At 43.8% G+C, this 25,001-nt stretch overlaps 1 protein-coding gene across 4 annotated transcripts in view; it reads left to right on the top strand.

Annotated features, from left to right (window-relative positions):
* Nucleotides 1-25,001, top strand: part of LOC119806238 (cytochrome P450 4F22) — a 66,094-nt gene continuing 41,093 nt past the window's right edge. For 2 of the 4 annotated variants that reach the window (XM_038317837.1, XM_038317839.1), the window contains exon 1: nt 4-80. Coding sequence is in view for 1 of the 4 variants with exons in the window: in XM_038317836.1 (XP_038173764.1) it covers nt 31-80 (50 nt within the window). In the remaining 3 variants the exon portion in view is untranslated. Of the gene's footprint in view, nt 81-25,001 lie in introns of all 4 variants that reach the window. The other 2 variants (XM_038317838.1, XM_038317836.1) reach the window with 2 other exon arrangements.

The following is a 25,001-nucleotide window of genomic DNA, read 5'->3' as shown; positions in this document are numbered from 1 at the left end:
TCCTGGTGCCATTCACTTGGACTCATATCAATGCTACTGTTTGCTGTGCTACGGGTGGAACCCAGGGCCTCACATGTTAGGTAAGTATTCTATCCATGGGCTAAATAAACCCCAATCCTTTTTCTATCGAGACAGGAGCTCATTAAGTTTTCTTTAAAACTATTTATTTTTATTTCTTGTGTGTGTATTTTATGCACACTGGTATATGCATGCACTTCTGTGTGCTTGTGTGTTGGTCAAAGGTCAGCATTTCCTCTCTTCTTCCCTCCTTTTCTTCTCTTACCTACTTACTGGTTTCTTTCTTTTATCTTTTTTGTTTCTTTTTTCTTTTTTGTTTTTTGTTTTTGTTTTTGTTTTTTTTTTTTTTTGAGACAGGGTTTCTCTGTAGCTCTGGAGCCTGTCCTGGAACTGTCTTGTAGACCAGGCTAGCCTTGAACTCACAAAAATCTATCTGCCTCTACCTCCCAAGTGCTGGGATTAAAAGTGTGTGCCACCACTGCTCGGCTTCTTTTTGTTTCTTTAGATGGGGTCTCAATACATAATCTTGGCTGGAACTCCCTATTAGACCACAGTGGCCTCAAATGCACAGAGATCCACCTGACTCTGTCCACCAAGTGCTGGATTAAAGGTGTGCACCACTACTGTAGTGATAGGAGCAGCGGGCTGCATTACTGCATGGCTCCCGCATGGCTAGCTTTACACCCAAAATAATTACACGAAAACTATTCATTTAAACACTGCCTGGCCCATTAGTTTCAGCCTCTTATTGGCTAATTCTCACATCTTGCTTTAACCCGTATTTAGTAATCTGTGTAGCACCACGAGGTGGTGGCTTACCAGGAGAGATCTTAACCTGCGTCTGTCTTGGAGAGGAGAGGTATGGCGACTGCCTGAGGAGTCTGCCTGACTCTGCTTTCTTTCTCCCACAATTCTGTTCTGTCTACTCCGCCTACCTAATTTTCTGTCCTATTAAAGGGCCAAGGCAGTTTCTTTATTAACTAATGAGAGTAACACATAGACAGATGACCCTCCTCCATTACCACTACACTTGGTCCTTCCTGGTTTCTTGAGATCGGGTCTTATTATAGAGCACTGACTGGCCTGGTACTTTGATACATAACCTAGACTGGTCTCAAACTCATGGCAACCTTCCTGCATAAACCCTTTGAGTGCAACAATTACCAGCATGCACCACAATGCTTAGATTTATCCTTTCTTCCTCCCTTCCTCCCTCTCTCCTTTTCTCCCTTTGTCTCTCTTGCAATAAATATTGGGAATTGAACTCAGTGTCTTGCACATGCTAAGCAAATGATTTACCATTGAGCCTCATTCTTAGATCTGTTAATTGAAAGCAATTTTTAGTTAGGTGTGGTGGTAAAAAGACTTTAATCCTAGCACTCAGAAGGCAGAGCATAGAATTCTTTGAGTTCAAGCCAGCCTAGTCTACATAGTGTGTTTCAAGACAGTCAGAGGTACACATTTCAAGAAGTCAGAGAACTTCTCTCATAAAAATTGTATATATATATATATGTGTGTGTGTGTGTGTGTGTATCTTGTATGTATATGTTCATATGGGTATGGGTGTATGTGTGGATGTACATGCAAATGTGTGCTCCTGCATGCAGATGCCAGAGGCTGACATAAATTATTCCTCAATTGCTCTCACATTACTTTTTGACACAGGGTTTTTCAATAAATTTACAACTTGTAGATTCAACCAGACTGGTTGGCTAAGGAGCTCCAGAGAAATGCCTGTCTCTGCCCCCTGGTTTTGGAATTACGGACAGGAGTCATCATGTCTAGCTTTTTAGAATGATGTTAAGGGCCTTATGATTTTGTGGCAGGAACTTACTGACTAAACCATCTCCAAGATCTCTCTCTCTTTCTCTCTCTGGGTCTAATTTTGAGATAGGACTTCACCGAGTTGAACTCATTCTGTAGCCCAGACAGGCCTCCTGAGTCAGCCTCCTCAGTAGATGAAATTATCTAGCTTCTTGCTTTCTTCATCACTGCACGTTTCACATAGCCCAGGCTGCAGGCCTGCCTTCTCGCTTTTCCTTTATCTTTTTCTGTATGTTATTTATTTTGTGTGCTACGGTGTGCGTCTGTCTGTCTGTCGGTCTGTCTGTCTGTGCGTAGGTTAAAGGACAACTTGTGGGAGTCGGTTCTTTCCTTCCACTCTGTGAGTCCAGGGGGTCAAATAGGAAGTCGGGCTTGGTGGCAAGTGTTTATCCACTGAGCCATTTTGCTATCCCAAGGACTATACTCCCTATCTTATCTCTTATCGGCTCTGTTGCCCCAAGATAAGTTCTGGAGTGTTTAGGGACCAATTAGGGATTGTTTGCTGAGGAAGTGAAAGCTTCAGTAAGATAGGCTTCAGGATCAGGCTAGGCTGGGCTCTGAAACACGCAAACACACATGCCCACACATCAGATACCCACCCACCAACGTACCTGGGCTGGGCTGGGCCTGGGTGGCAGCAGAAAATCAGGAGATTCCATGATGAATCATCCCATTCTGTAAGCTGCCCTCCTAATTCATTAGGCTTGCCCATAAGGAGAGGCCAGCACTTCCAGGCTGATAGAAAGACAGGGTCTCAGGAGAACAAACCCTGGCCAGAACCTGGAGCACTGGCAAAGATAGGTAGAGCCTTGAGGCCTTGAGAAGGACCAGAATCAGAGAAGAAACTTGAAGCAGGGCTAGACTTGGGGTCACAGTCATAGTTAAAAGTGTTCATTGTGGGTCTGGTGAGATGCCACCAACCACCAAATCTGAGTTAGATCTCCAAGATCCAAAGGTTAGAAGGAGAGAACTGACTTCTGCATGTATACCATTACACATCTGCAAACCACACACACACACACACACACAATGAATAAAAAGAAATTCGCTATTCAGGTTAGGGACATAGCTTAGTGGTGAGAGTGTTCACTTAGCATATGCAAGGCTAATTCCCTAGTACTGCAAATTCTGCCACCTAGAAACAAATCAAATCCCACCATGATAACGGTCGCGACAATCTTTGCAAACAAGCCCCTTGTTAATAATAACAAAAGCTGCTATGAGGAGAAGGCTTCCAGGTTAAGCGTCCGAATGTTCCTTAGAGGACAACCTGTGTGAGTTGGAGCTCTCCTTTGTCAAGTGGGTCTGTCCCAGGGGTTGAACTTAGGCTTGGCAGCAAGTACCTTCACCCACTGACTCATCCTATCTGCTCAAGAGTTTGAACTTGATTTTCTTGTTTGTTTGTTTTTGTTTTTCGAAACAGGGTTTTTTGGGTTTGTTTTTTGTTTTGTTTTATTTTATTATTATTATTATTATTATTATTTTTTGTATAACCTTGGCTGTCCTGGAGTTCACGTTACAGACCAGGCTGGCCTTGAACTCACAGAGATTCACTAGCCTCTACCTCCTGAGTGGTGTTGAGATTAAAGGCGTGCACCACCCCCACCCCAAAGTTGTTTTGTTGTTGTTGTTGTTGCGATAAGAACTGATTCACTGTGTAGACCAGGCTGGCCTCAAACTCACAGAGATTCACCTGTCCCTGTCTCCAGAGTGTTAGGATTAAAGTGTGTGTCCTAGGTTGAATTTTTCTTTTTAGATTTACTTATTTATAGTTTATGTGTATGGCTGTTTTGCTTACATGTATGCTTGTGTATCACATGCAGGTGGAAGCTGGAAAAGGGCTTCCTTGGAATTTGTGTTTCAAATAGTTGAGAGCTGCTATGTGGGTGCTGGGTATTGAAACTTGGTCCTCTGAAAGAGCAGCCAGTGTTCTTAACCACTGAACCAATTCTTTAGCCCTTGGGTTGAGATTTTATGAGCCTTTTTCTCAGTGCTATGTATGGAGTCTTGGGTTTCCTGCATAGGAGGTCAGGGCTCCATAAGTGAGTAAAGCCCTAGACCGTCACCGGGGGTTCTAGGCTGGGGCTCTTTTCTCAAGCCACACCTCAGTCTTTGGGTCTATATTTTAAAATTTAGCTCTAGATTTTACTTACATATATCCATGAATGGAGTCAGTTTATGGGTTGACTGTTTTGTAAACATTTTTGGGAGGGCGTGTATAAAATTTATCTATTATAATCCTCAGTGGTGGCCCACAACTTTAATCCCAGCACTCAAGAGGCAAAGGCAGGCAGATCTCTATGAGATTGAGGCCAGTCTTGTTTACAGAGTGACTTCCAGGACAGCCAGAGCCCCACAGTGAATCTCTTTCTCAAAAAACCTAAAAAACAATTTTTGTTTTTTATATAAAATTATGTTACTTTAAACAGTTTTTAAATAGGTCAACTAATTTTATTTATGTGTTGTTGTTGTGAATGGAATTGTCATGTGTGCTAAGTATTTACACTCCCCTCAGACCAAGCTCAAAATTTTTAGTAGACATGAAAAAATACCAAACTTATTTTGGTGGCAAGTGAGGGGTATCTTGGTCACCGTTCTATTGCTGTGAAGAGACACCACAACTGTAGGAGGAGGAAGCTTGTTCATCCCGGCCTCCCAGAACCAAAATAATCACACAGAAACTGTATTACTTAAAACACGGCTTGGTCCATTAGCTCTAGCTTCTTATTGGCTAATTCTTACATCTTAATTTAACCCATTTCTATTAATCTGCGTATCACCATGAGGTTGTGGCCTACCACCAAAGTTCCGGCATGTCTGACTCTGGCGGTGGCTCCATAGTGTCTCTCTGACTCTGCCTTCCTTCTACCTTGCTATAGGCCAAGCCAGTTTTTTTATTCATTGACCAATAAAAGCAACACACAGACAGAAGGACCTCCCACACCACATGACCATGACCACTCTTAGAAAAGGAAGCATTGTTCACAGTTCCAGAGGTGTAGTCCATTGTCATCATAGTAGAGAACACTGTGGCAGGTATGGCAGGCGTGGCGCTGGAAAAGTAAGTGGTTGAGAGCTACACTCTCATCCACAGATGGGCCTGGCCTGGGCTTGGCATGGGCTCTTGAAAGCCCTAAACCCACCCCTGGTGACACATTTCTTCCATAAAGGTCACATCTCCTAATCCTTTCAAGGAGTGCCACTCCCTGGTGACTAAGGATTCAAATCTATGATCCTGTGGGGGCCATTCTTGTTCAAACCGCCACAGGAGGGAACAGCAAGAGGCTCAGTGGGCAAAGGCACATGGTATCAAGCCTGACTACTTGATTTTACCCTACCCCCTCACCCCTACTCCCTTGACGCACATAGTGGAAAGAGAACTGATTTCTTAAATTTTCCTCTGGCCTCCATAAGTATGTACACACAGGTGTCAGCCAACCAATCAATCTGTTAACACAACTTAAAAAGATACAACTAGGCTGGGAGAGATGGTTCAGCTGTTAAGAACACTTGTTCAAGCCGGGCGGTGGTGCTGTATGCCTTTAATCCCAGCACTCGGGAGGCAGAGGCAGGCAGATCTCTGTGAGTTTAAGGCCAGCCTGGTCTACAAGAGCTAATTCCAGGACAGGCCCTAAAACTACAGAGAAACCCTGTCTCGAAAAAAAACCAACCAACCAACCAACCAACCAAGCAACCAAGCAACCAACCAACCAACCAAACAAACAACCAAACAACCAACCAACCAAACAACAGAAATAACACTTGCTCTTGCAGAGGACCTGGGTTTGGTTCCCAGAACACACAAGCTGGCTCACAACATCTGTAACTTCCATGTAGTCTGATGTTTACTGTTGACCTCTGCAGGCACCAGACAGCCATGTGGTGTGCAGACATACATGCAGGCAGAACACTCACATAAATAAAATAAAGAAATCATATGTATATACAGGCTGGTGAGATGGCTCAGTGGGTAAAGCCTGAAGGCTTGAGTTCCATCTTGGAAACTTACATGGTGGAAGGGAAGGACTAACTCCTGCTGTTGGCCTCTGACCTCCATATGTAGCCCGTGCACATGTTTTCACCCAGTACGTAAATGAGAGAAAATTTAAAAGTATTAATGCATGGACTGGAGAGATGGCTCAGCGGTTAAGAGCACTGGCTGCTCTTCCAGAGGTCCTGAGTTCAATTCCCAGCACCCACATGGTGGCTCACAACTATCTGTAATGAGATCTGGTGCTCTCTTCTGGCCTGCAGGCCTACTTGCAGGCAGAATACTGTATATATTAATAAATAAATCTTTACAAAAAATAAGTCTTTACAAAAAGTATTAAAACAGAGTCCTACAGGTCAGCGTGGGAAGCATAAGGGACTTCAAAGTGTTCAGCACTAAATGGGTCATCTATGTCACATATCCTCCTCCCAGTACTAAAGGATTGCAAGAACCAGAGGTCATGGATGACTGCCATGAGACTGTATTCTGGACACAACAGTGTGCCCCTGGCACACATGAGTTCATGATGACTGGGGTTTAAATGCACAAAATTAAGCCAGATATAATCCCAGTACGAAGTGAACGGTGGTCAGGAGGTCCCACCCCTAGCTGAGAAGCTATGCAATTGATGGCTGTTGGGACAGGGTGAGCCAGTTTTATTAGGGTTGTGGCACCTGAGAGGCCACCCATGCTCCAGTAGGTGGCCCTGTATCCATTCGGAAATAGGCAGCATTTAGTGTTAACACATTGATTTAAAAAAAAAAAACAAAACAAAGTCCATGAAATTGGGAAGGAATTGGGTAGGGGGATAAGGGAGGAATTGGAGAGGACAGAATGGAAAGACTTAATCAGACCACATTGTGTCTGTGTATGAAATTCTCAAACAGTAAAAAATAATTAAAAAAAATAACAAATTCCTGATCTACCTCTAATTGCAGCAAGTAGTTTCATGTCTTGCCCTCATTCTGTCCTCCTTGAGAATGGAAGTGGAGGCCCTCCTACAGACACCATGAAGATGAAATCAGGCCATAGGGATCAAATGCTTAGAACACCGTGTGGGATGTGGTTGAGGAGACTGTGGTCAGGGTCCTGTGTCCTACACACCTGTCTTGAAGGCCCCAGCTGTGGCAGAGTCTAGCCAGTGGGAGTAATCCATGCCATTAACCGGATATCTGGACTCCCACATCTGAGGCGAATCCAGGCTCATTATTTCCACATCTGGAGCTCCCCCAGCTTCCTGCAGGCTGCCTGGCCTCCGGGCTGGGATTGGATCCCATCTGGAGCAGCTGCCAAGCCACCTAAGCTGGTTTAGGCCAGCCCAGGATTTAGAGGAGCCCAGAGTCAGAGTGCCAAAGGGAAAAATAAAACTGTTTGCTCTTGGAGCTGCCTCCAGTGGCCTCCAATAGGCAGTAGGTGGCTTAGACTGAGTTTCTGGAAGGGAAGGAAGAGATTTAATCATGGGGCATCTCGTCCTGTAGCTGGGGATAAGTTTTGTAATTGATTTGGGACACTGTGCTGATGTGTTGCGTTCAAACCATGATGGAGTGCTAGGGGCCCAGGATCGATGGGGGTGAGTGGACCCGGAAGCTGATGCTCTCTGGGCAAACAGTACCATATGCCCACAAACTAGCGCCATCCCTTCCTCAAGAGAAGGACATAGAAGTTGGGAGTGTTGGTGCTGGATAGATGGGGGTGCGAGGATCAGAAGTTCAAGGCCAGCTTTAGCTGCACATTGAATTTGTTGCCATCCTGGTCTGCATGAGATACTAAGAGACAGTTTTTCCTTTTGTTTTGTTTTTTAGAGGCAGGGTTTCTCTGGGTAGCCCTGGCTATCCTGGAACTTGGTCCATAGACTGAGCCTCAGTTCTAAGCCTCTACTTTTATTTTCCTTTCCAAACAATGTCTCATGTAATATAGACTGGCCTTGAAGTATGTTTGAAGATGACCTTGAACTTATTTTTTTTAAATATTTATTTTATTAGCCCAGCACTCTGGAGGCAGAGAGGCTGGTGGAGCCCTGTGAGTTCAAGGACAGCCTAATCTACTTAGTGAGTTCCAGGACAGCAAGGGTTACCTAATGAGACTCTTATTTCAAACAAGCAAGCAAGCAATCAAACAAACAAAGATTTACTTATTTTATATGTGTGAGAGGTTTGATCACAGCTACGTATGCCTGTGCACTACATAAGTGCCTGGTACCCAAGGCAGAAGGAGGTATCAAATCCCCTGGAACTGGAGTTGCCATGGTTGTGAGCCACCATGTGGGCACTGGGGCTCGAACCCGGGTTCCCTACAAAAACAATAAGTGCTCTTAACCACAGAACCAGCTTTCTGGCCCCTTTAAAAAATATTATTTATTGTTTGTCTGTAGAATTACTCTGTATAGCTCTGGCTGTCCTGGAACTTGCTCTGTAGACCAGGCTGGTCTCAAATTCAGAGATCCTCCTGCCTCTGCCTCCTTAGTGCTTGAACTAAAGGTGTGCACCACCACTGCCCAGCTAATTAATTAATTTTTAATAAATTGTAACAGATGCTGGAGAGCCTGGGGGGAGACAGGAACCTTTATGAACTGCTGGGGTTGGGGTTTAAGCTGGTGTAGCCATTAAGGAAAATTGAAATTTTTTGAAAAAAAAATCTACAAGTGGAATTTCCACAGGATTCAGCTCCTGGGCAGGTATCAGAAGGACTCTAAGTCAGCCTAGCACAGAGACACTTGCTCAGCCATGCTAACCGCAGCTGTTTTCACAACAGCTAAGAAGTGGAATTACCTTAAATAGATGACTAGATAATAAAAATGTAGTGTGGTGTGTGTGTGTGGAGTGTGTATGTGTGTGTGGTGTGATATTATACAACGTGAAAGTAGAAGGACCATTTGGGAAGAAGAAGGGGGATAGAAGACAATAATACGATGAATCAAGTTACGAGAACCTGATGGACTTGAGTGAACGGCTTGAAGTATCCCGTAATGTTTCCAATACGTTGAATAAAGATAAATGCTGAGAAAAGTTCAAAATGTACTCACAAGCTTTTTGACTTGATCTGGTAGGCTCCTACATAGTCTTCAAAGTCCTTTGGCAATAGCTCCCTTTCCAGAAAGCCTTTCTCTCTTCTCTGGTTTCCCCAGTTCCTTTGTTCCTCGAGACTCCGAGAAAGGATCATCCGTAACTTTGAGAAGTTGGGTCCATCTTATTCTGGCCTTGGCAATTCCAGACCATGAGTTCCTTGAGACACAGCCCAAGGACAGCGCTGAGAGCTCTCAGAGTAGAGTGGGGGAAACATGGTGGATGGCTTACTTCCTGAACAGAGGGCCTGCCTCTTAGCTGTGGGTCTCCCCGGCTCTGCTTCTCTGAGCAAAGAAAACGTTCTAGGTCAAGATGGCCAACCTCCTGAATTCTGCTCTCTGTTCTCTTTCTGAGTCATTGTGCTGGGGTGGTAACTTCACTGTGGGTGTATTATCACCTCTGTTACTCCTTGGCCAAAAGAAAGGTTTCAGTACAGGCTTCCCGGCCGCATAAGGTAGAGCCTTTCCTTTCCATGTGCCTCATTTTCTCCATCTCTACAATGGGAACAGCAGTGTGCTTATCTCTTGGCTGTGCTGAAGGAATGGATGGGATTCATTTCTCACCACCCACCTGTTACTGAGAGAAATTCACAGGACAAAGTGTTAGCAAAGTAATTAATAATTAATTATTGTTTGAGAAAGGATCCTCTGTAATCCAGGCTGACCTTTAACTTCCTGAGACTGATCTTGCTTCTGTTTCTGAAGTGCTTTGATGAATACACACGCATCATCATATACTCAGTTTATTCAAAAATATTTTAAAAACCTCACATTTGGCAGGTAGTATGGCCCGGGGGAGGGGGTGAGAGCTAGGGAGGGGCATAAAGGTTGTGCTTCCCATCCTGAATTCAGCCCTCACACCCTGAATCCACATGGTGGAAGGAAAGAATCAACTTACAAAGAGTTGACCTCTGCATACTCACAGAAAACAAACTAAAGTAAGAGAATTTATATTCTCTGCCGTGTGTGTGCGTGTGTGTGTGCAGATCGAAGGATAGCTTTCAGAAGTCTGTTCTCCTTCTGCCGTGTGCCTCAGGGATCAAAGGCTGGCAGGTTTGGTGGCAGGTACCCTTTACCCACTGACTTATTTTTCTGCCTTTGTTTTGTTTTCTTGAAGCAGAGCTTCATGGAGTCCAGGCTAGACTTGAATTTGTAATTCTTTTGACATTCCCAAGTGCTAGGACGGCAAGTGTGTACCATCATGCACAAAATTAATCACTGCGAAGCAAGCAACTTAAAACTATAAACCCAGCAATCAGTGACATTTAACACACAATAGAGTTTTGCAAGCACCACTTGTCTACAGAGCCAAAAAAAAAAATTTCTCCATCCCAAGTGGAAACCCCAAACATATCACTCCCTGTGCCCATCCCTTCAGGCTCAGGTAGCCTCTGCTCTGCTCTCTGTGATCTTTCCATGCTGACATTTCATATAGATGGATCTATACACTGTCTAGCCTTCTGGGTCTGGCTTCTCCCGGTACCACTGTGCTTTCAAGGTTCAGCCTTGCTACAGTGCGTGTTGGTGCCTCGTTCCTTTATGCAGCAGAGTAATGCCACACTGCACTGCTGATAACATTTTCTTTATCCATCACCAAGAGCTCACTTGGATTCTCTCTGTTCTTGCTCATTTGAACTGTGCATTGATGTGCACAAGTTCTCAGCATACCTGGGGGAAAGGGGAAGTGTGTGTGAGCGCGCTGTGTGTGTACCTGCGTGTAGAGGTCAGAGGAAGACTGCTTTTGGGAGTTGGCTTTCTCTTTCCATCACAAGGGTTCTGGTGATCACACTCACATTGGCAGACTTGAAAGTAAGCACTTTTACACCACCACCCCCCCAGCCATCTTGCTGGTCCTTGTTTGTTTTGTTGTCTTTGTAAACACAGGAACTCACTTAGGTAGCCTAGGCTGGCTTTAAACCCTCAGTCCTCCTGCTTTGGCCTCCCAAGGGCTTCTGTAACCAAGTAAAAGTGTGTGCCACCAGGCCTAGTTCTGTTTTGTTTTTTCTTTTTCCTCCTCCTTCTCTTTTTCATTTTCTACTGCTATTGAGCCAAATCTCATGTAGCCCAGACCAGCTTTGAACTTGCCAAGTATCCTAGTGTAGCTTCATCCTTCTCGAGTGCTGGGATTATAGGTGTGTGCTGCCTGGCCAAGGTTTGCTTTTAGACATCTATTATTATTATTATTATTATTATTATTATTATTATTATTATTATATTCTGTGTATATTTGTGTGTGCTCATCTTGGTGTGTATATGGAGGTCAGAGGATAACTTTTTTGAGTTGGTTCTTTTTCTGCTGTGGGTTCCAGGGATTGAACTCAAGTTGTCAGACTTACATTGCAAATGCTTTTTTATCTACTGAATCATTATTTTATTTATTTTTTTTTTTTGGAGACAGGGTGTCTTGTAGCACAGGATGGCTTTGAACTCACTGCGTAGCAGAAGATGACCTTGAACTCTTGATCACACTCCTCTTTCCTAGTGCTGGGATTACAGATGTATACCACCACCAGGTTTAGATTTGTTTCTGTTGGGCTCTGTAGTCCCTGTGTGTAGCATTCTGAGGAACAAGAAGTGTGTACCGTCTATTTTTACACACTTTAAATTCCTGCTGTCTCCTAAGCAAAGTGAGGACAGCTCTAGGAAGAGACTCCTTCACACCTGCATTTTGCAGACAAGGCAGTTGAGGATGGGAGGGGTGATTCCTGTGCCAGTTTGAGATTGAAGGTGAAGGCCTCCCATCAGCTGCTGGACACCGGAACTAGGCACCGATTTATGAATATAACAGAATATCATTTGGGATCATTTCATTAATTTATCTTTTATTCTTTAATTTTGCCAGCTGTGTTTGGTTCTACCCTAGGTATCTGGGTTATCCAGCCTCCGGTTCCTGGTCATCCAGTTAATGTCAGACATGAGCTCCCTCTTGTGGGAGGGACCAGCACCAGGGTATAGTACCACTGTGTGCCAGCCTCTTGCTGAGAAGGGTCTTATACCAATCCCCAAAAAGTTTCACCAGTCTCGGGGCCAAATAGAGCTGAGTTTAACAGTGAGCCTGAATAAGTTATGTCCTCCTTTTGAGTGTCTGGGACTCTCCCTGGGGTCAGGCACTTTCCAGAGCCATACCTCACAGTCTCAGGGTAGGAATTAATGATGGGGGAATTAATGATGCAGGTAGGTGTATCTGATGAGTGAGGGAAAAGTGGTCAACCTAGCTCAGAGAGGTGAAGTAACTTGATAAAAGCCACCTAGCAACGGACAAAACCTGGATTCAGCCTAAAGTATTTTCAGATTTCTAGAGACATTCTAGAAGGCAGGTCCTCCAAAAAAAGGGAACGTGCTACTGTTCTGATTTATTTTGAGGGGAGCTGACTTTTGACACCGTAGCTTACCAAATTTGCCTGAAGAAGCTTTTGGCTGTGAAGAGCAGAGGCTGTATCCCCGGCGGAGGTGGAGGGGTGCTCTAGCCACAGCCCACTTCCTCCCCTATCGGTTCCTATCTGCAGAGCCAGCGACCTCGGGCGCTCCAGATGGGGCAACAGAGCAAGTGTTTCCATTCCTCCAAGGCCTGGCTCCTGCAAGGCACCCCTGCTCTGGCTTCCTTCTTCTCTTTTGTTACATTTTATTATTTATCCTGGACTGGGTATGTGTTCTCTGTGTGGAGGTCAAAGGCTAATTTGCAAGAGTCTGTCCTCTCCTTTCAATACGAGGATCCCAGGGATGGAACTCGGATCCTCATGCTCAGCACCAAGTGCCTTTTCCTGCTAACCACTTTTCTCCTGTTTCTGTCAGGCACACGGTGGCATCATGCAAGGACATGGACAATTCAGCTTCCACTGTCTCCCCTGAGGCCTCCACACTCTGTCTTCTTGAGGATGCTGGTCTCCTACTGACCTGGACTAGATACACTGACAATATTCCACATTAGATTTCCAGGTCTTCCTGGCAACCTCATCCAATTTACAAAGACTCTTATCTGACATTTCTTTAATTAATTATTAATTAATTAGTCAGTCATTATCTTGTAGCCCAAGTTGTAGTCATGGATGACTTTGAATACTGTTTTTTTTTTTATTTTAAAAGAGATTTTGTGTGTGTGTGTGTGTGTGTGTGAGAGAGAGAGGGGGGGGGTATCGTGGTGCTTTTAGAGTCCAGAAGAAGAAGGCATGGGATTCCCTGGTGCTGGAGTTGCAGATGGTTGTGAGCCACCTGATGTGGGTGCTAGGTACTGAAATTGAATCCTCTGCCATCTCTCCATCCTTCAACTGACTGACCCTCTTAAGTTATTACTATTTTCTGCATTGGGATTGAACCTCGGACCTCATGCATGTCAGGCAGATGTTCTACCAACTGAGCTATGCCCATAGCTCTCTCCCTTTAGTTTATTATTATAAATATAAATCTCATGTAGTGAGGCAGAGCGGCGGGCTGTATCCCGCCGCCCGGCTAGCTTAACTCCCCTGAAATAACCACACGGAAATTGTATTAATTAGATTACTGCCTGGCCCATTAGCTTTAGCCTCTTATTGGCTAATTCTTACATCTTTATTCAACCCATTTCTAATAATCTGTGTAGAACCACGAGGCTGTGGCTTACTGGGAAAGATTCAGCATGTCTGACCTGGCAGCTTCATGGTGGCTCACTCTTCCTGCCTTCTTCCTCCCAGAATTCTGTTCTGTCTTTCCTGCCTACCTAAGATTTTGCCCTATCAAAAGGCCAAGGCAGATTCTTTATTCAACCAATGAAATCAACACAAATACAGAAGGACCTCCTCATCATTTCCCCTTTTTCTGTTTAAACAAAAAAGAAAGGCTTTCACCTTAACATAGTAAAATTACATATAACAGTCATAAAGCAAGATTTGCAGTTACAATACTTATATCTACTTTATCTTTTATCATAATAATGGAAAACTATAACTATCTATTCTTCAACTTTATCAAAGACTCCAGAAGGATATAATATTACCTAAGTAAACAGGAAGTACATTGTAAGCAACTTCCAAAACTCTAGAAATGACAGAGACATCTTGCTGTCTGAACAGTCACCCAAAGTTCTTCTGTACTGTTGGGGCATCCATCTTCAGCCTATAGGCACATAGTATCCAGCAGACTTTCCCATGAAGCAGGAAATTTCAAAGACAGTTCAGTCACTTTCTTCTGTATCCTGAAGAATGTCTTGCAGACTCTTTCATGAATCAGTAACCCCAAAGGATCATCTCACTTTTAGGTTCAAGTTCAGCAGTTCTCTCTCTGTGGGTTCTTCATGTCCAGTTTATGCAACAGTCCAGGAAAGAGCAGTTTCTTGTCCAAATGGCTAACCAACTCCATAAGGAGCCTCTTCATTGCCCATCTTCCTCTTGAAGTAGATTGGTGCTGCCAGGAGCAGACATGTCTCATTGTCATAAAAAGCCCTAAGTTATTAAAACATTTTAAATGCCAAATTCTGTAGTCTTTGAAAGAGATGAAGAATGCCTATCTAACTGAAATATATCTCTATATACCTAGAAAATCTAGCTAACATGACTACAAGCTTGACTATTATTTATAATTATCCATTAACAACCTATATTTCCTAATTATACATTAAATTTTTAAAAGGAACTATACAATCACAATACCTTAATCAAGATCAGAAATACATATACATATAACAAAATTGACCTTAAACTTGTATCAATAAATCAAGATTTATACCAGTGCAAATTATTCATATCTATATCATATCCCCCTTTAAATGTAAAAGAACATTTATAAACAATATTTGGGAATATGGGTGGAGTTATTTCTCTCCAAACTGCTTCCTGTTGTATGGGGGCTCTGTTATTCAGGTCTTTCATGGTGTAACCTGTGTGCTAGGTTCCTCTCAGTCAACATTTGAGCAAAGTAATTTTTTGAGGGTTTTCACAGCAACCTTTCAGGAGGGTGTGGTCTATCATATCATACCATATTGATCTAGAAGGAATCCACAGGGCCTCATCTTCTGTGAAAGCAAAAGAAGAGCCTCCTTTCCAAAGCATCATATCCTTAGACCCAAACTTTGAAGTCAAGATACCTTTAGAACATATATGTTGGTTTAGCTTAGCAGTGAAATGTCTCTCTGCACTTAGCTCTTTTACAGTTAAAAAATTTAAAGAAAACACAATAATACTAATAATACAGACTCTGTGTGAATTTTCCATTTTTACATGGCTTATTTTTCTTTTTTTTTAATCTATGACTATCTGTACTCTGTCTTTTTAAAGATTTTACCCTTTTTTAAGGCATTAACTTTATTCTCTATACTCTTTTTCTTCTCTCTCCCAAGTCTATGTACACCCATCCAACACTGTGACCCATTTAGAGGTCTTTTATGTCTGAATCTGGCTTATTGCATTGTTTGTAATTCTCTACTGTCTTGAAGAGCTTTTAAAATGCTGAGCAGCTTGGTTGTGGCTGCTCTGGATGTTGACTCCACCTCTCTCCAATTTCAAAATGATGGACGTACCATTTCTGCTAGCTCTGGGGCTGCCAGGCAGGAGCTGCACTCAGCAGTCCAACCCGGAGAATGAGCATGCCACACATAAATCCTTTTTATCTGATTTTCAGCCAAATCTGCCACGCAGAGCAGTGCACAGCCTGAAAACATCTCTCTGTATGGTGGCAGGAATCTCCCATGCTCTCCCACCTGCCCAAGTCTGATTCTGCCATCTGCCCAGGCAGGAAGAGCTGAGCCATGGGCATGGTCTCAGCTACTTTCCTCCTGATCCCAAGTAGACACACAAACATCTGAACCCACGAATGCTCCATAGCTGGAGTTTGCACCAGCGGCAGGGCCCAGGAAGCCTCGTTTTAAAATGGTGCTGCTTTTTTTTTTCAAATCGCTGAATCAGGAAAATCTCTCTGTAGCAAACAACAAAAAGCTGTGTTAATCTCTCTCTCTCTCTCTCTCTCTCTCTCTCTCTCTCTCTCCCTCTCTTTTAAGCCCCCTCAGGTTTTACGTGGTGTTAGTAGACCATGTTGGAGTGCCACTTTGTCATAGCAATCTCCTTTCCTCCTAAGTGAGTTTATAAAGGTGAAGGGTTCTTTGCTCAGCTTCACGGTGTGGTTTCCTGAGGACAAGGACTGACATCTCAAGGCATCACTCTGCACCTACCTGCTCTTCCCTTCAACCCAGACTCACATTAAACCATTAAAACCCACCCACCATAGCACTTCTTACAGGAATCTTTCTATGCCCCTTCCAGGTCTCACTGTGTAGCCCAGGCTCCCTGGAACTCCTGTCCATTTCCCTCAGTTCACCAGGAGCCACCATGCTCAATTCTTGTCTGGGTTTTTACTGCTGCTGTGCTGTTCCTCTGGAATTGCTTCCACCTTCTCCCCATACTGGTCTTTCTTTCTGTTGCTCTTTCTTAACTTTTTCCCCCAGGTCCCTTCTAGAAAAACTTCAGCTTATTACTCCCCAAGCCAAAAAGTTTTCTGTCACTATGAGTTGTCATCTGACATCCCTGCATCCAATCTGTCAGCGAATTTCATTTGTTTCACCGTTTGAAAATTTCACAGCCAAAATGTGGCTCAGTGGTGGAGTGCAAGGCCCTGGGTTCCATCTCCAACACTGGAAATAAAACCAAGAGAGCCGGGCGTGGTAGAGCACTTTTAGTACCAGTACGAGGGAGGCAGAGGCAGGTAGATCTCTATGCGTCTGAAGCCAACCTGGTCTACAGAGTGAGTTCCAAGACAGAACTACACAGAGAAACCCTGTTTAAAACCAAACAAACAAACAAAAATAAACACAAAAGAGAACAAAATTCACTCACTCACTTTCTTCACCAATCTCCTGTTCCTCCTTCAACCTATTCATAACGTTGCAGCCAGAGGGCGCCTGTTACAGCCTTTGCTTAGAGCCTTCTCAGCTCAGAACCTGGTGTAGCTCCCACCTTCCCCAGAATAATAACCCCAGTCCTGGGCAGGTGAGATGGCTCAAAGGGTGTCTTAGTTAGGGTTACTATTATTGTGATGAAACACCATGACCAAAAGCAACTTGAGAAGGAAAGGGTTTATTTCAGTCACAGTTCACCTTCAAGGTCAGTGATGGCAGAAATTTTCAAGGACAGGAAGCTGAGGCAGGAGCTGAGGCAGAGATCATGGAGGGGAGCTGCTTCCTGGCTTGCTCCCCAGGGTCTGCACAGTCTGCTTTCTTATAGAACCCAGGGCCAGCAGCCCAGAGATAATATCACCCACAATGGACTGGGCCCTCCCCCATCAATCACTAATTAAAATACTCTACAGGCTTGCCTACAGCTGAATTTTTTAAATTATTTTTATTGAGCTATATATTTTTCTCCACTCCCTTCCCTTTCTCCCCTCTCCCCTTCTGCCCTCTTCCATGATCCCATGCTTCCAATTTACTCAGGAGATCTTATCTTTTTCTACTTCCCATGTAGATTATATTCATGTTTGTCTCTCTTAGGATCCTCTTTGTTGTCTAGGTTCTCTGGAGTTGTGAATTGTAGGCTGGTTTTTCTTTGATTTATGTCTAAAAGCCACTTATGAGTGAGTACATATGATATTTGTCTTTCTGGGTCTGGGTTACCTAACTTAATATATTTTCTAGATCTATCCATTTGCCTGCAAATTTCAAGTTGTCATTATTTTTTTCTGCTGTGTAGTACTTCATTGTGTAATGTACTACATCTTCTTCAGTTGAGGGGCATTTAGGTTGTTTCCAGGTTCTTGCTATGACAAACAATGCTGCTATGAACATAGTTGAGCACATGTCCTTGTGGTATGATTGAACATCCTTTGGGTATATACCCAAAAGTGGTATTGCTGGGTATTCAGGAAGGTTGTTTCCTAATTTTCTGAGAAATCACCATACTGATTTTCAAAGCAGCTGTACCAGTTTGGACTCCCACCTGCAATGGAGGAGCATTCCCTTTACCCCACATCCTCTCCAGCATAAGCTGTCATCAGTGTTTTTGATCTTGGCCATTCTAACAGGTATAAGATGGAATCTCAGAGTTGTTTTGATTTGCATTTCTTTGATGGCTAAGAATGTTGAGCATTTCCTTAAGTGTCTTTCAGCCATTTTAGATTTCTCTGTTGAGAGTTCTCTGTTTAGGTCTGTACCCCATTTTTTTATTGGATTATTTGTTCTTTTGACGACCAATTTCTTGAGTTCTTTGTACATTTTGGAGATCAGACCTCTATCTGATGTGGAGTTAGTGAAGATCTTTTCCCATTCTGTAGGCTGTCATTTTGTTTTGTTGACTGTGCCCTTAGCTTTACAGAAGCTTCTCAGTTTCAGGAGGCCCCATCTATTAATTGTTGCTCTCAGTGTCTGTGCTACTGGGATTATATTTAGGAAGGGGTCTCCTGTGCCAATGCGTTTAAATGTATTTCCCACTTTCTCTTTTATGAGGTTCAATGTGGTTGGTTTTATGTTGAGGTCTTTGATCCATTTGGACTTGAGTTTTGTGCATGGTGATAGATATGGATCTAATTTCACTCTTCTACATGTTGATATCCAGTTATGTCAGCACCATTTAGTTTTTTGTTTTTTTTCAAGGCAAGGTTTCTCTGTAGCTTTGGAGCCTGTCCTGGAACTAGCTCTTGTAGACCAGACAGGCCTCGAACTCACAAAGATCTGCCTGCCTCTGCCTCCCGAGGGCTGGGATTAAAGGCATTCGCCACCACCGCCTGGCCCCAGCACCATTTGTTAAATATGTTTTCTTTTTTCCATTTGACAGTTTTTGCTTCTTTGTCAAAAATCAGGTGTTTGTGGGTGTGTGAATTGATATCCAGGTCTTTGATTTGGTTCCATTGGTCCTCCTGTCTGTTTTTATGTCAATACCAGGCCGTTTTCAATACTGTAGCTCTATAGTAGAGTTTGAAGTCGGGGATTGCGATGCCTCCAGAAGTTCCTTTATTTTACAGGATTGTTTTGGCTATCCTGGTTTTTTGCTTTTCCATATGAAGTTGAGTACCGTTCTTTTGCAGTCTGTGAAGAATTTTGCTGGGATTTTGATGGGCATTGCATTGAATCTGTAGAATGCTTTTGGTAAGATTGCCATTTTTACTATGTTAATTCTACCTACCCAAGAGCATGGGAGATCTCTCCATTTTCTGGTGTCTTCTTCAATTTCATTTTCCAAAGATTAAAGTTCTTGCCATACAGATCTTCCACTTGTTTGATTAGAGTTATGCCAAGATCTTTTATGGTATTTGTGGCTATTGTGAAGGGTGATGATTCTCTGATTTCTTTCTCAGCCCATTTATCATCTGTGCAAAGAAGGGATACTGATTTTTTTCGAAGTAATCTTGTATCCTGCTACATTACTGAAAGTGTTTATGAGTTGTAGATGTTCCTTGGTAGAATTTTTGGGGTCACTTATGTAAACTATTATATTATCAGCAAATAGTGAGAGTTTGACTTCTTTTCTGATTTGTATCCCCTTGATCTCCTTTTATTGTTTTATTGCTCTAGCTAGGACCTCAAGTGTTATATTGAATAGATGTAGAAAGAGTGGATAACCTTATCTTGTTCCTAATTTCAGTGGTATCATTTTGAGTTTCTCTCCATTTAGTTTGTTGACTGTTGGCTTTGCAGCTGGATCTTATGGAGGTGTGCTCACCCTCCCTCCCTCCCTCCCTCCCTCCCTCCCTCCCTCCCTCCCCCTCTCTCTTTCTCTCTCTCTCTTTCTGTTTTTCAAGATAGAGTTTCTCTGTGTAGCCTTGGATGTCCTAGAACTTGTACTATAGATCTGCCTGCCTCTGCTTCCTGAGTGCTGAGATAGAAAGTGTGTACCATTCCCCACCACTATCCACCAAGCTTGGAGGTATTTTCTCAATTGAGGTTCCCTCTTTTTCGATAACTTTAACTCGTGTTGAGTTGACCTAACACTAGCCAGTACATCAGGTAAAGGTGCTTGCCACAGAGGACAATGACCTGAGTTTCATCCCCAGAACCCACACGGTGGAAGGGGAGAACTAACTTATGCAAGCTGTCCTCTGATATTCACACAATACATACACAAAATAAGTAACCCCAATCCTTTTCATAAGAGCCCACAGGGCAGGATCTAGTGAACTTTGCAACCTTCTTGCTCTGCTCTCCTCCCCTCTCTTCCTGTGTTTCTCTCAGTTCCAGCTGGCTGTTCTTCTAGGTAGAGCACAGCCTCGGGACCTTCGCGCAAGCCCTATCATCTACCTGGAATGTGTTTCTTCTTTCTCTTAAGGTCTGTGCTCAAGTCACACTTCTTTAGAGAGGCCTCTTCTGCCACCTTGCCTTCTTAACTTTCCCTTCATCACAGGGTTGTATTAAGATTTGCCTTCTGAAGTTGCCCATTTCTAATTATTCAGCATGGAAGATAGCTAGTGTTTGTTGAACAAATATATGTTGTACAACAGATAGTTGGGGGAAAGGCAGAAAATGAATGAGAAAAACCCTGGAGCTGGTAACAAATGCTGCCAAGAGCAGTTTTGTCAGGCCTGAATCAAGCAAGGACTCCCAAAGATCTCAGGCATCTGGGAGAAGCAGGTCCATATAGATTATCTAAGCTTTGCCTTGTAGCTTTCCATTTGACCCAACTAATAGGGAGCTAGCTACCAGTGGCATTAGAAGAGGGAGAAGAGGAAGGGTGCATGCATTTCATCTCTTTCCCTGTGTGGCTCACATCTATGTCTGTGCTCCTGAAAGGGAGGTATATGGCTCTGAGTCAGCCTTGTTCACATAGTCCTGTTTGGTTCAGATTCCAGTAACCATTGAAGGCCCTTGATTCAGGACTGGTAATAACTCTTAGCTGTTTCTATCCTCCAGGGTGCTTCTTCTTTCCTTCTTTCCTTCTTTCCTTTTTTCCTTCCTTCCTTCCTTCCTTCCTTTCTTCCTTCCTTCCTTCCCTCCCTCCCTCCCTCCCTCCCTCCCTCCCTCCCTCCCTTCCTTCCTTTCCTTCTTTCTTTCTAAGACAAGGTTTCGCTGTGTAGCTCTGACCATCCTGATACTCACTCTGTAGACAGGCTTTCCTCAAACTCAGAGATTTGCCTGCCTCTGCTTCCTAAGTCCTAAGATCAAAGACACGCACCACCCCACCCCATTCAGGCTGTTTCTATTAATTAAGCTTCACTTTGTCTGACCATTCTGTTTTAATCTATTGTGAAACTCAGGGATGTATCTATAAATATACCTGTGGAAGTGATCTACCAACAAGCCACTCCCCTAGCTCATAATCTTTTTAAACAGCGATAAATTGGGGGGCTGGAGAGTTGGCTCAGCCATTTGAAGAACTGGCTGCTCAGTTCCCAGAACCCACATAGTGGTTCACAACCATCTGTAACTCCAGTTTCAGGGGATCTGACGCTTCCTTCTGACCTTCTCAGGCACTGCATACATGTGGTGCACAGACATACATGCAGACAAACATTCATATACATACAAAATAGATAGACATCTCAAAAAAATGAATCGGCATAGTCATGCATGTAATGCCTGCACTCAGGAGGTTAAGGCAGGAAGATCAGCTCCGGGTTAGTATGGTCTATAAAGTGAGATACTGTCTTAAAAAAAAAAAAAACCAACACAAAACAAAATGGTGAAGGCTGAGGAGTTGGATCAGTGGTTAAGAGAATTTATTGCTCTTGCAGAGACCTGGCTCAGCTCTCAGCACCCACATGATGATTGTAACTCCAGTTCCAGGGGTATCTGACACCTTCTTCTGAACTCCTTTGGGCACCAGGCACACACATGTTATATAGACATACATGTGGGCAGAACATTCATAAACATAATTTTTTTTAAAAATAAGGCTTAAGCAGGTAAATGCATGTGGCACCAAATCTGATGACTGGCGTCTTGTCCCTGGGACTCCAGTAGCAGGACAGAACAATGGTTGTCCTCTGACCTCCATGCAAACTTGCCCCCTCTCTCACATCATATATGTATACACACATAGAAACAGATACACAGATCTAGGAATAGAAAAAATAACAAGAGAAAGAAGGAGTTTGGAGCTAGATGTAGTAGCACAGGCCTGTAATCCCAGAGCTTGGGTGGTGGAGGTGGGCATGTCAGGTATTTTAGACCACCCTCAATGACATTTGAGGCCAGCCTGGACTACATGAGGCACTGTCTCAAAAACAGAAAAAAAAAAACCAACCACACATATCATTAGTTTTTATGACTGGCTACTATTCTATCACCCAGATGAGGGGCTTTCCTTTTTTTTTTTGATGGGTCAATGATTTTTTTCCATCTTATTGATCATGCCTAGTGCTACTGTATGTACAAAAGTGAACATGTGCGTGTCCTTTCAACTTCCTGGGGTCTGTGCTTAGGAGTGGAATCTCTGAGTGACGTGATCACTCTGTGCTGAACTTCTAGAGCCCCTGCTGCACCCCTCCACCTTCCCGCCAGTGTCAGAGAAGTGCAAGCTATTTTTTGCTTTGTTTTTTGAGACAGGATTTCTCTGTGTAATAGCCCTAGTTGTGCTTGCTCTATAGACCAGGCAGGACTTGATCTCACAGAGATCCACTTGCCTCTGCCTCTTTTTTTTTCATGGTTTATTTTATTTTTTTAATATTAAAAAATTTCCATCTCCTCCCCTCCTCCCCTCCCCTCCACCCATACCCCTCCCTCTCCAGGCCAAGGAGCCATCAGGGTTCCCTACTCTATGTTAAGACCAAGGTCCTCCCAACTCCCCCCAGGTCCGGGAAGGTGATCAACCAAGCTGAGAAGGCTCCCACAGAGCCTGTCCATGCAGAAGAATCGAAGCCCAACGCCATTGTCCTTCTGCCTCTGCCTCTTAAGTGCTGGAATTAAAGGTGTACACCACCACAGCCCGGCCGAGGAGGGCAAACTCTTGCTCTCACTCTCATCTGATGTCAGCGTTAAAAGCCCTGGGAAACGTCTTTCTATTTTATTTTGAAAGTTGCATTTAGGGCTGGAGAGATGGCTCAGAGGTTAAGAGCATTGCCTGCTCTTCCAAAGGTCCTGAGTTCAAATCCCAGCAACCACATGGTGGCTCACAACCATCTGTAATTGGGTCTGGTGCCCTCCTCTGGCCTGCAGGCATACACACAGACAGAATATTGTATACATAATAAATAAATAAATATTTTTTTTTAAAAAGAAAGTTGCGTTTATTTATTGGAAGAGGTGCATCATCAGCAATGCGGATGTTAGAGAACATCTTGTAGGAGCTGACTCTCTCTTCTCATCATGCGTGTCCTAGTTAGGGTTACTGTTGCTGTGATGAAACAACACGACCAAGAGCAAGTTGGGGAGGAAAGAATTTACTTGGCTTACACTTTGGGATTGCTGTTCATTATTAAGGAAAATCTGGACAGGAACTCAAAGAGGGCAGGAGCCTGGAGGCAGGAGTTGAAGCAGAGGTCATGGCAGGGGTGCTGCTCACTGACTTGCTCAGCCTGTTTTTTTTTTTTTCTTTTATATATGGAATCCAGGACCACCAGCCCAGGGGTGCTACTACCCACAATTGGCTGAGTCCCCGACTCATTAATTACTGTTTAGAAAACATTCTACAGGCTCGACTACAGCTTGATTCTGTAGAGGGATTTTCTCAGTGGATTTCTCCTCTCTGATGACTCAAGCTTGTATCAGGTTGACATAGAACCAGGCAGCGTAATGTGGGCCATGGGGATCAAACACAGGCTTTCAGCCTGGCCAACAGGGAGCTTTACCCATTGAGCCATCTTTTTGACCTAAAAAAAGTACTTTTAAAAGATTTTTCTTTTTAAGACAGTCTCTGTATATAGCTTGACTGGCCTAGAATTCACTATCTGGCCTTGAACTCACCAGTATGCCTCTGCCGCCCACTTTTTTTTACAATAAAAATTCTTTAATTATGTTTATTTGTGGTGGAGCATGCATGTGCACATGGGTGCAGTGCCTGTCAGGTCAGAAGAGGGAGCTGGAATTGCAGGTGATTGTGGGTTGCTTACCATGAATGCAGTGAACTGAGCCTGGGTCCCCCTCCAGAACTGCAAGTGCTCTTAACTGATGAGCTGTCTCTCCAGACCCTGGAAAGACCTTTAAAAAAGTTAATGATGCTGGGATAGGAGCACACACCTTTAATTCCATGGAAGGCAGAGGCATGGTGGAGCTCCAGGAGTTCAATACCAGCCTGGTCTACATAGTGCATTCCAGGACAGCCGGGTTTACGTAGTGAGACCTTGTCTCAAACCTGCTTTTTAAATGAGTTCTTTGAATTTCATATGTGTATGTGCTTACATTTTGAGCACATTCATCTCTCTTTCTCACTCTCACCCTTTCTTCCCAACAATTCCCCCTCCCACTTTCTTGTTTATTTTATGATTTAATAGGAGCTTCTTGCATAAGCAATGTCAGGGGGTGCCATTTCTAAAACACTAACTAGCCCCTTCTGTGCTCTGCTTCTGGGGTCCACACAGCTGTCGGGAACCGTCCCCTGAACTTTACCATTGCTTCTGTCCCATCCAGTTTTCCGGTCTCAGTCCTATTCTGCCTCTTTTCTTTTGCCCACTCCCATTCTGTGAAGAGGGAGGTGGACCAGTGTGAACTCCTCTGTTCGGACCTAGTGGTTTTTGCGTTGGCTTCAACCACAGTAGGCTTTAGAGGAAAGGAGGAAAATGAGGGGCTCTGTCCAAGGATCCTTTTGTGACCTGGTGACCACATAGCTTTCTATTTTTTGAAGGCTCAGGGTCCTTGTGATGGACAATTCATGTGATGTTACCTGTCACTACCCTTCCTTAATCTCCACCTCCAGGTCTGTGTCTGTCTGTCCTTGTTGTAAATGTGTTGTCACCCACAGTTTTTTCCTTCCACAACCTTGTCCTTCTCCTTCACCCAAGTGACCCATCCACCCACTCCCATGTTGTCTACTTTCTTCCCAGTGAGGTAACTCAGACTCTCACATGTGTCCTGCTGCCTAACCAAACATCCCACGGCCCTTGTGGACTGAAGGTGACTGCCTTAGAGTTTTCCTCAGCACCGCTGACACTGTGACCCATTATTCTCTGTGGCTGGGGTGGGGGTGGGGGGAGCTGTGTGGTAGGACATTGAACAGCGTCTTGTCTCCATGGAGCACATGCCAGTGCTACCTTTTACCCCAGTGTGACAACCACAAGTATCAGCAG

This window comes from Arvicola amphibius, chromosome 2 (genome assembly GCF_903992535.2).
Source record: "Arvicola amphibius chromosome 2, mArvAmp1.2, whole genome shotgun sequence".
Taxonomy (NCBI): domain Eukaryota; kingdom Metazoa; phylum Chordata; class Mammalia; order Rodentia; family Cricetidae; genus Arvicola; species Arvicola amphibius.
The sequence above is the reverse complement of the archived record's forward strand: the minus strand, read 5'-3'. Positions and strand labels throughout refer to the sequence as shown.